This window comes from Medicago truncatula, chromosome 5 (genome assembly GCF_003473485.1).
Source record: "Medicago truncatula cultivar Jemalong A17 chromosome 5, MtrunA17r5.0-ANR, whole genome shotgun sequence".
Lineage (NCBI taxonomy): Eukaryota > Viridiplantae > Streptophyta > Magnoliopsida > Fabales > Fabaceae > Medicago > Medicago truncatula.
In genome coordinates, this window is record NC_053046.1 from 33,164,586 (window position 1) to 33,176,586 (window position 12,001).

The window sequence follows — 12,001 nt, forward strand, 5'->3', positions numbered from 1 at the left end:
AGCTTGAATCCAAGCTGTTTTTCTATTTATTTATTTTTTATAAAAAATAAAAAATAAAAAAAAAAAAAAAAAACTACCTTAGCTACTTCTCTAAAACAGCAACAAAACTAACTAACAATCAAGTGCTAGTTATCTTATTAGCTATGCACGATTATATGAATCAAAAGGTATCGTATATTGGTTGGTATTTAATCCATTATCTTAGACAAGACAAGTTCAGATTTTGGATCATCTAAACTTTGTAAAGTGGAGACGGGTTGGTCCATGATATCAGCTTACAAATTATCTTCTTTCCTAATTAATTATTATTGTATCAGTCACCATATGGTAAGGAATGTTGTAAATTTCAACCTCTTGTTAGAACAAACAAGATCAAAGAAGTAGAGCAAATATCAATAGCAACCGGCAACTAAATAGTCAAAACAAAAATATTTAACTAAGAACAAATCTAACAACTTATGTGTTTATCAAATCTACGATCAAACAAAAGAACAAAGATAAGAGAGGAAAAGAGTAAACACATCGAGATTCTTACTCAGTTCGGCATAAGTTGATTTATGTCTGGGGAAGAGGGCAGGTATATAATCTATCGTAGATGAGTCTTTACATGAGATACAAAAAAGTTACAAGAAATTAATTTCAAGTGTTCTCATAGAGAACCCTAATTTCTACTCCTTTTCAAATCTCTCAGAGCCTACTAAAAGATTGTAAGAGAAAACAAATATTTCCTTCAATGAGATCTCACTACCGAACGTGTTTAGAATATGTTCTCTAACCCAAAAATCTCACCTAAAAACACTCAACCCTTAGCATTTAAGTTACATAAAAGTTCAATTTTTCGATTTCTCAATCTTGTCTTAAAAAAAAGGGGGTCATACTAACAAATATTTACCGAGAAAAGTTAATTTTCAACTGTTTGAGAAATAAATTATACAATTTTCGATATATTATTTCTACTTTTGGTACTTTAATGTTTCTTTTAAGAGTACATGTTAACATTTCCTTTAAAAAAATTGAGAGTTTATTTTTTTATCACGAATAAAGAGTTCCCTTAAAAAAATTGGAGTATTTTACAATTGTTTTGTCCCTTGCAAATAAAACAAATTCTTACCACTGACCTCACATACAATTTTCTAATTTTGAAGTTATTTTATTAACTTCTACAATCATCTTAAATAGTCTGTTGTAAGCAGATGTTTGTTAACCTTCCAAAGTAGAATGGCCTCAAATATCAATAGTCTCCATATAGCCTTTGCAATTCTCTTCACTACTTTGGTCTTGGCTTCAGGTATCAAATTAGTTTCATTATTCAATTTTATTGTATTTTGTATAAAAATATTTGACATTATGCGAAAGGACATTTGAAAGGAAAAAAAAAATTCCCTTTCAAAACAATGTTTTCCTTTTTTTTTTTTTTTGAGGGAAAAACCATGTTTTCCTATATGTATGCAACATCTTTGAAATATAAAAAGCTTCTTTATATCCTTAAAAGAAAGAAAAAAAACAAAAAAAACTTCTTTATAGGAGAATATCGATAAAATTTTCAACAATGTATCAAAAAAATAATAATATTAAATTGTTTATACAGTTTTTTTTTTTTAAATATTGCACTCCCTATGTTGGTTGGTTTTGTTTCAAATTTATGCTTATAGTTTGTAGTTCCAAGTGTGTTTTTTTTTTAGATTTTCCATCATTTTTAAAAAATATTTGATTTATTTATTTTAGGGAAATGTACGCCCTTACAGCACAAAATAAGAAACTAAAATTAGAAATAAAATCTTAAAAATTGTGTATTTTTAATTTTAAAAGCTTTAAATTTTATCTTTTTATTTTGTGCATTTATTGATTAATTCTTTTGTAGCTTCTTAACTTGTACCCTTAAGGCACAAGTTAACAAAACGCTTTATTTTAGTATACTTTTTTTTTTGGTAGCTTATTTTAGTATACTTTTACCTTATAGAAAAATGTGACTTTATCCTAGTAAATATTATGATCCAAACAATTTTTAATGATTTATTTTTGTTATATCAGGAGGTAATGGTTTCACTAATAATATTGTAAAGGACGATTGCATCGTCCTTGGTCGATGTCGTAGTATACGTTGGTGTTCTTGGAATTGTGCATCATATGGACGCTCCAATAGTCTGTGCGAAGATGGTCAATGTCTATGTTGTGCTTGATAACATTAAGATAATTGATCTTTCTTAGTGTGTTTGTATAAGTATACAAATGCAGCATATGAAGATGAAATAAAATAATCTAAATTAAAGTATTTATGAGTTCTTTTTTTTTTCTTCCTAGGAGTGTAATTATAAACTGGTCACAAGTTCTAACTCAAATAGCAAAAATACTAAAATTGTTTCGTTGGATGATAAAATCGGGGTTTGAATATAGATTCCTCCATTTTTGTTTGTATGAATTTTCTATGACATAGTCATATATGGATAACATATTTTTAAAATAGTCAAACATATTAAAATGAACACTATTCTATACTTAAAATATGCCAGAAATAGAAATGAAATAATAAAACATTTACGCATTGCGAAAAAGAAAACCACCCAAACAATACAAGATTCACATCTAAGCACAAATTGAATCACCTAAATATTGCAAATGAATAAGCCACCAATGATTTAAATTAAAACAAAATCATGAAAACTTAACTTTCAGCCTTTTTGGAATCATATAATGTTAGACAATGACAATGTCTTTTCATTAAAAAAAAAAAAAAAAAAGTTTAAATGCACTTTTCACTTTCTATATTTCAAAAAGTTGTGATTTTGACCCTTTAGAAAAAAAAAATAGATATTTTGATCCCCTAACTTTTGGCCCTCTTTTGATTAGCTGATTTTATGCAAATTGTTCAGTCTCATGGTTTAAACTGGCATGGGGATAGAAGGATGCTGATAAGTGAAGTCAAAACTTTCATGGTGTCCAAACTAGCATGATAAGTGAAGTCCAAACTGATGAGTGGATCCTTCTTTAGGGGGTCAAAAGTTACACCATGCCAGTTTGGACTTCACTTATCAATATCCTTCTATCCCCATGCCAGTTTACACCATCAGAGACTGAGAAATTGGCATAATCTCTATCAAAATCAGCTAATCAATAGAGGGCCAAAAGTTAGGGGGGTCAAAACATCCATTTTTTTCTAAGGGGACAAAAATCGCAACTTTTTGAAACATAGGGGATGAAAAATGCATTTAAGCCTAAAAAAAACATATTATTTATTTCTTTCTAAATAGACCAATAGAAAATTAATCAAATTGCGTGACAAATACCTTTATACTCTTTACGAAGTCGGATAAGCATGGTCGTATTTGACTCAGATCGAAGAGGACAATTATCCTAAGCCCAAAAAAATTTGTCTAAATATCCTAAAAGATGTGGCCAAGATAGTAATCAATGTCTAACGTAATTATCCTTATTAGCCAATCTATTATTCAAGAAATTCCAAACAATGGGAGACACATTCGATGAAACCAATTTATTTCAAACAATATCTTCGTGAATTCGTGATTCTAACACCCTCTTCCTCTACATCCTAAGTTAGCATTTGATACACATCTTTGATTGACTCTTCACTACTATGTTCTCCATTACTTAACTAACGCAGGTGTATTTTCGATATTTCAATATCTTAGGTGTGTTCCGGCAAACAACGTTAGCAAAAAGAAAATTACACTTGATAACCAACCCCTCCTTCTACACAAACAACATATGCCTTCAATTCCACCCCTCCCTTTTCACACCCCCACCTCACATCCCAACCTAAAAATCTCAACCACCAAGATATTTGTGTTCAACTAAACCAAAAGTTCTACTAAACCACTCACAAAGTGGTCTACTTTCTAACTAAGGATACCGCCAAAAAGAATTATGTTCTCCGTTATTCCTCACTGCCTGGAACATATACATATCAAACCACCTCCCTCTACTCAATCCCACCCCATCACTAATATTTTGTAAATCCTTCATTTAAACTATTGATGTATATCATGTTATTTTTTAACGATACAATAACAATAACCATGTTTTATCTCACTATATGTGGTCAGTTACATTGATCAAATGAATCTATAATGTTCTATCATAAATTATGTTTTATCTAACTCTTTAATCTCTAGATATTTTTATTAGTTTCTTGTTTTACTTTTGTTTTTATCTCTGTCTCTAGTGGTTTGACAATTGTCCACATGATCTATACTCCTTACTACAAAATACACAAGTCTTCTCTCTGCATGTTGAAATTATGACACCTCTATTTTATTTAAATAAACTAAAATCTATATGTGCTATTTATTTTTTGAATTACATCTGATGTGCTTATTTGTATGAGTAATTTTTAAGTGATAGATAATTAATTCAATTTTTTAATGAAATTACAAGTGATGAAACTAGTTTGTCAATTTTGGAAAAAGTGGTGCAAATAATGAATCAGTTTGGAATGGTTAATGAGTGATTGCGTCTAGTGAGTTCAACTCAAGATACCAAAATTTTTAGAGTGCATCTCCCTTATTTCTTACTCTTAACGCCACTTTCTTCTAGAAGAAAAGATTTAACCACTCCATCCACCTCTGATCACTAATCCGACCACTCTTACCAACTATCACACTTCACAAGTTTCTTGAACCGCGTTTAACAATTTGTAAGTGCATGTTTGAAGCCTCTCAATGTGAAACCAAACTTCTACTAGATATATTACAGGTCTATAGTTAGTTAACATAACTTAGTTAATAGCGTCATTGCATAATATATGTAGGGTTGTAATTTGAACCTCGAATTTCTCATTTACTCACCTTAAAAATTGAATTTATTACCACGGACTACTTGACAAAAAAAAAATTTGATAAGAGCGAAAAATATACATATAAATCTTATGGACCTTTTTATTTTTCATTTTTGTTAAATCAAATATTACAACAAAAAATGCAAACCAAAGCGCAAAAATGTATGATGAATATTCATACTTTCTTTTTTGTTTTAAACTGAATTGGCCGGATGAAATTGATATACTATAGTATATTTAACGAGGACTATACATCACCCTTCATAATTATTAATTGGTTTAGGCTCGATTCAAAAATCTAAATCGGAAGAAGGAAAGGAATCAAACTTATTGTAATCAAGTTTGAAAAATATATATGATGCTTACTATAAGTTTGGCATATACAATCTTTCCAATTCTAGCTATAGCATCGCTTATTATTAGTTAACCTTAACCATAACCATAGAGAAAAGTACCATGATCTAAACATCACATAAAATCTCCAAGCAATACCTTCTTGAACATGGATGAATAACTCCCTCTTGATCTTACATTACCAAAACACACACTAGAGCTAGTAACATCGTAAAGATCTTCATTTTCACCTTTCCTCGAGTGTATCATCGGAGAAGATGGCACTGAATATGATGTTGGCCGCGGTGAGGACACTGACAAAGATGACGACGATGATGATGAAGAATAGGAGACAAAAGTTGATGACGCCGCGGGGGACCGATCAAGAACACAATCCTTTTTTGTAGTACGCTTGTGGAATAGTGATTGTAAAAAAAAGTTCTTTTTGGCTTTGGTTATTGGTTTTTTGTTTGCATTTTGGAAATAAGATGGTGGTGGGGTGAGAGGAGGGAGTGAATTTTGGTTTGATCTATGTTTAGGTGTACCTGGTTGAGATTCCCATACAAATGGAATTGATGCAAATTTGTTTCCATGGTAATCTTCATTTGAGATATTGGATAATTGTCTTTGTAGTTGCTCATCTAAGCACATCATCTTCTTGTTCTCTTGTCTTTGTACAATTATGGGAGATGGCTTTTGGAGAAAGTTTGAAGGCTTTGTCATGTTTATTTGGTGGGGTTAGCTATTTAGCAAATTGAGGGTGTGTATTTATGTTATAATGTATATATAAGTAGTAGATTAGAATTTGTGTGAGACATGTTCAAAGGGTTTTGGTATAATGAAAGAGTAGTTTAAGACTTTTTTAAGTTCAAATGGGAATCTCTAACATTAGATTGGAATTAATTGGTAGTGGGTACATTTTGTTATTTTTAAGTGGTTTCCACATTCTAGTGGAGTTTTGTGATCGTTGAATTAAGAAAGGGGAAGTCAACTATATCCAAATAATTAAATAGTGATATTTTTATTTTCTTATTCTTTCAAACGATGGTTTAGAATGAAACTAGCTTTTTTCTACAAGTACATTTTTTTTTAACTTACTCTATAGGTACATGTTAATTGTCACATGTTACCGTCATATAATATAATGTGACCTTAAGATATTACACGACCTTTCGTTAAACACATGAGATATTAATGAAAACGTCATAATGATAGAGATCAAAAATAATATTTAAACTTTTGATAGAGATGAAAACCGTAGAAAGTATTTACAGGAATCAAAACCAAACTATGTTTACAATATAAAAAAATCATGTTTAAAACTAAAATCATCATTTTCCAGTGAAGAAATGGAAAAGTGAAGAGACAAATACTTTATTCTTATGAATGGATTCATTTCACTAGAGCTGTCAAAAAGGGGCCATCTGTCCCGTTTAGGCCGGTTCTTACAAACTTCAAACTTTATCGGACTGGGCTAAAAAGTCCAGTTAAAAAATATATTATTCGAGACCGGCCCTACACGGACTGCGGGCTAAACGGACCGGCTCGTATTAAAAATTACTTTTTTTAAAAAAAGTACTATAAAACAGTCCTATAAAATTTCTTATAAATAATATGTTTAAATAATGTTTAACACAAAAAAAAAAAAAATTATAAATATTTTCGTACAAACGTCATAAGGTAAAACGGCGAGGAAAGCAATTTTAAATAAATTACATACATTATAGTTATAGGCATTTATGTATTAAATCTTTAAAATTATAAATAACGAAACGAGTAAATATAATTTAATATTACTTTTATATTTGTGTTAGTTTATCGAATTTTCACTTTGATAATCAACTAAGTGTTCTCGTGAGCTTAACTCACTTGGTATGGACAATGCATAATATATGCAAGATCAGGGGTTCAAACCCCAGCCGCCACAAAAAAAAAAAAATATCAACCAAGTAAAAAATTATTTAAAAAATATATATAATTTATAGGATTTTTTATTTATGCAGGCTAACGAGCTACCCGCAACCGGTTCGGGCTATCCCTAACGGGTACCGGGATTTTGAGGATCGGGCTAAAAAACCCTATAAAAATTCGAGCTCAATATTTAAGACTCAAACCCTATAATTGATCAGACTAAACTGACCGACTCATACGGGCTGACCCATTTTAACAGTTCTACATTCGACCTTAGATACCTTCAAAAGCATAGAGTATGCCGAACTAACTGAGTAAACCTCATTCGAATCATGATTGCATGATGAAAGATCATTCACATTCACATGTTAGAAAGTAATATATCTTAGACTTATCAACTGACCATCACATCATGCTCTTAAACAAGAAAAATTATGGTGAAGTTAAATTGTCAATCATTAAGCATTTGTGTATTTAATTCATGTCACGTCAGATTATATGGTGTATTGCACATTTGTCTATAAGGTGTGTCATTATATCTTTACTTATGACAATTGTGTCCCTGATTAAATCAAAATTAAACATAGATTCCTATTTGTGCACTAAGATTGAAATTCTTCTTAATATTTTTGTATGGGAACTGATCTGTAATAAGGTAAAGTTTAATTTTAGAGTGGTCCACCAACAGGACACTAGCTGGCACGACATCGACAGTTATACTATTGGTTAAACAAACTAACTTTTTTTAAAAAGTCAATTTTCTTACTTCACCGTAGAAGCCCCATTAAACAAACTTACCTCCCATCCATCTAAAGTCCCACATCCACTCATCGCTGCCTAATTGTCCATATTACCCACCATAAAACCTTGTCAATATGAGACTTATAAAAACATGTGGAAAAATAATGATGTTTTTCATTAATGTAATCAAGGTCCCATAGCGATAAACGATTACTAGAAGATAACTACGAAACAATGATGTTTGAAAGAAAGAAAAAAAAACTAAGAAACAACGTAAAAAATCAGTGTTAAACAAATGTGGTGATAGTTTTATAAATAATAAACGTATACTCTCTATAAATATATCTTTGTGAACAATGGTGGAGAATATATCTTTGTCTAAACGTTGCAACATTTTGGGAAAGTTTTGCTCCGAAAATTTTCAAATATATCTTTGTGAACAATACGCTAGAAATAGCATGGCTATTCTCATGGAAAAATGTTGTGTCGCAAGAAATTTGTGAACAAATATATATACCTCGTTGTAACATTAATTTTTTCATAATCAAAGTCACACATGCATGTATTCCATTAAAAACAAAACTAACGACTCAAAACATTCATGATTGATTCGCTATATTTTATCTCGCTAAAAATAGCATGACTCTTTCTCATGACAATTAATCCTTCAAAGGTTTCCTACTCGTGGTAACATTGAGTTGTGTTGGTGTCCGAATGTCCGAGTACTATGTATTTATTTTTGACTTAGGGTTGAATATTTCTTGTACTTGTCACTTTTTTTTTCTTAATAAAGCTTTTTTTATGTTAAAAAAACAACATTTTCTATTTATGAATAAGATATATACTTATTTTGAGACCACATTGATGATGAGTAACTTATTTTTTTGATTACTGATGACTAACTTTTATATTTTTAAAAACATACATTTTATTTAATCATTCATCACAAGTGCAAACCCAACACAAGCAAATCAAAATAACATGCATGGCCATACAGTGAGAATGTGAAACCAACACTAAAATTAATGAATGGGCACGTGGTGCTACCACTAGAAACACATGCATTTGTCAGGTCGTCTTTGCTTATTTTAAATATTGTCAATTTACGTGGATCTATATCTCATGACATAGGAAAAATGACGAGTATTTTAATTTTCACGAGCCAAATGAGCTAGGTCACATTTTTGTAATATTACAAATAAATAAATGTATCCTAGTCCTTGTTTAATACGTATAGGGTGCGTTTGATTTGCTAAAAAATGAAGGACAAGATATAACAACTCTAGTTGTTCAGTGTTTGATTAGTAAAACTGTTTCAGGTACAGGACAAACTGGAGGCAAGTGACAGGACAAAAACTCATATTTTTGTCCCTCACCAAACCACATCACAACTATTTGTCCTACGTACAAGTTGTCTAAAATACCAAAATAGCATTTTGTCCCCCAACAATCGTATAATACAAAAAATTATTCAATGTCATAAAAAATTTGTCATGTACTGTTCTGCCTTGTGTTGTACTGTTCTGTCCAGTACTTACTGTTTTGCAAATCAAACACACCCATAGTGTGAATGTTCAAGGAAACTTCTTACTCAATTAAGTTGCCGCCTAAAGACAAACAAGATGTTACCCACTCCCAAATGGCATTTTGTGAACAAACACCATCGGTTAGTCCATCCTAATCATCATTCTCAACATTTTCTTTATTTTAATCATAACATTTTATTAGTTTGACATGAATATTGAATAATGACTAGTTAACGACATTAGATCTAAGATCAAACCAAACAAAAATGATCCAGGACAGATTATTAGGTAAAACTTAGTTATATATGCATGTATTGATAATCTAGCCACGGTTTACATGGATAAATTTTTATACAACCAAGGAAAAGGACATGGTCTGGGTACTATTGGTCTAGATTATATAATTTGTCTTTATTACTCTAGACTAGATTATATCTTCAACAAAGTTTTATATGCATATTGTTCTTAAGTAACCATATGCATACGATCTATATATAATATCCCAAGTTGTTTGCAAATGTTTGACAAATCTTAAAATCAATTTGTGCATTTATTGATCACATAGATGAAACATCTTCGTAATTTTTTGGTCAAATATCTCTTTTGATCATTTAATGCACCAAGATCCTTTTAAGGACCTATTTGAATCTTAAAAAACTTCAAATAGGTGCATTGAATTAGCAACTTGAATGACCTATTTAAAACTATTAATCCAATATTTTTGTCAAATTTAAAGGATTAAATTAAAAGAGGTATTTAGCCTGTTTTTTTTCTTCATAATTAATAAAGATTAGTTCTTCGTAAATATAATATACTTAATCTCAATAATATATAACTAAAATATTTTATGAAAATAGAAAATGCATTGTATTATCTATCCTTGAGCATAATATATGTTAGATCAACAGTCTGGCACAAAAGATTAGATAAGAGATAAACGCAAAAACAAAAACGTTCAATGTTTGTTGGTTGATCAATTTTCCTACATCTAGGACAGTAAAGTAAATCAAATCAGTCGTAGTTCCTTTGTGTTATTGGTGAAAGAGTATACCTTATAGGCTACAGCCATACCCAACACCAATTATTGGTCCCAACATCAGGGCCGTCCCTGAAAATTTAGAGGCTCGGCTCTGGGAATGAAAAGTGGTCAGTAATAAAATCAAAACGTTTTTTTTTTTTTAAAAGAGCAATGTTCTATTTATATTTTTTAAAAGATAAATACACGGTGCCGTATATATGCGGAACATCCAGAGATGAAAATACTACCGTATACATGAGGGAATGAAATAATTTTTTTTTATTGGAGGATATATATTATACTGGGTATAAAAAAAATAAAATTGAGGTCCATCCTTGAGGGAGGCCCAGCTCGTTTGAGCTGTTTGCACCCCCTCAGGGACGCCCCTGCCCAACATGATACCACTAGAGAACCTGCATCCTCACTATCCGGTACAAATTGTATTGTCCTTAAACTCGGGACAATCCCTCTTAAAGTGACCAATTTGAGATACTTTAAAGCATCTATACTTCGACCAGTCATCACATTTTGAGTTCCCTCAATTTCCCTTACTCTTACCTCTTCTACCTGAGAAGTTCAAGCCTTATCTACTCTGATAAACTCTCAAGTCCTTGGACTTAGTTAACATTTTGATTCTCAACACCGTTTGAACTTCCGCCAAGGTGATAGTGTCTTCTTTAGAGTAAAGTATGATGTCTATGATATGCTCAAAATATCTTAATTATAGATCCAATAATAAATTATTTAAAAGTTCATAGACTTAATTATAAATTATATAACTCAAATCAGAAATTATGATAAATTTAGGAACATTGTTTTTTTTTTAAAGAATCGTGTTAACAAGACACATGTTAAGCAATAAAATATACTACTAGATAATTTGGGGGTGTTGAAAAAATAACTTTTAAACTTTTAAGTTTTAAGGAATATGAATATGATACATTGTTTGCACGACTTATTGGTATTTTTTTTTAAAAAAAACCTATTAATAAATTCTTAAAAATTAACAATTCAATCAAATATGATCAACTGCATTCTTCAATAATCTTAGTGTGATTAACATTTATCATCATCCTGGCTATTTCAACTTAGTATGTTGAAGCATATTAGATAACCAAAATGAACATTCCAACTTTATAGCACCATATCTGTCTGATGTTCTATACATGATCATCTTTGATGCGACATCGATATATGTTATTATATTTGATTCTTTCAATATGGGCGTGTCTGTGATGACCTAAAGATCATTGTTGCGTATATGTACTTTGCGGGGTAGCACTTCGGTGCCTTTATCTTTGGTGACTTTGTTTCTATCTCTCTAAATCATTCATTCTCTCTCATCTAAATAATTTATTTTAATTATTCATCAAACATTCTCTCATCTAAAATAAATTAAAAATATCTAAAGGCACCGAAACCAAAGACGCTAAATGTCACCCTACTTTGTGCGTAAGAGTATAGTATTGTCAAGTCATGCAGTTTCATCGTGTCTCGCTGTTTGACCCTTTTCTCGTACCATCTCTTAAAAGGGAAAAAATTGACACATGGCAAGTTAATGGATGCAGCTCACCATCATTATCATGTGTTGGACTTGGAACCACATATTCATCATGCATTAGTAGTCTTACACGTGTTTGGTTGTATTCAGTTTCCATTTGGTGATCTTCAATCCAAATT

General features: G+C 30.7%; 1 protein-coding gene across 1 annotated transcript; it reads right to left on the reverse strand.

Moving 5' to 3' along the window:
• Nucleotides 1-4,868: 4,868 nt before the first annotated feature.
• Nucleotides 4,869-5,964, reverse strand: LOC11442068 (uncharacterized). Its single transcript, XM_003615954.4, has one exon. The coding sequence runs from the start codon at nt 5,846-5,848 to the stop codon at nt 5,261-5,263; it is 588 nt and encodes a 195-aa protein (XP_003616002.1). The 5' UTR covers nt 5,849-5,964; the 3' UTR covers nt 4,869-5,260.
• Between the last annotated feature and the right edge of the window lie 6,037 nt (nt 5,965-12,001).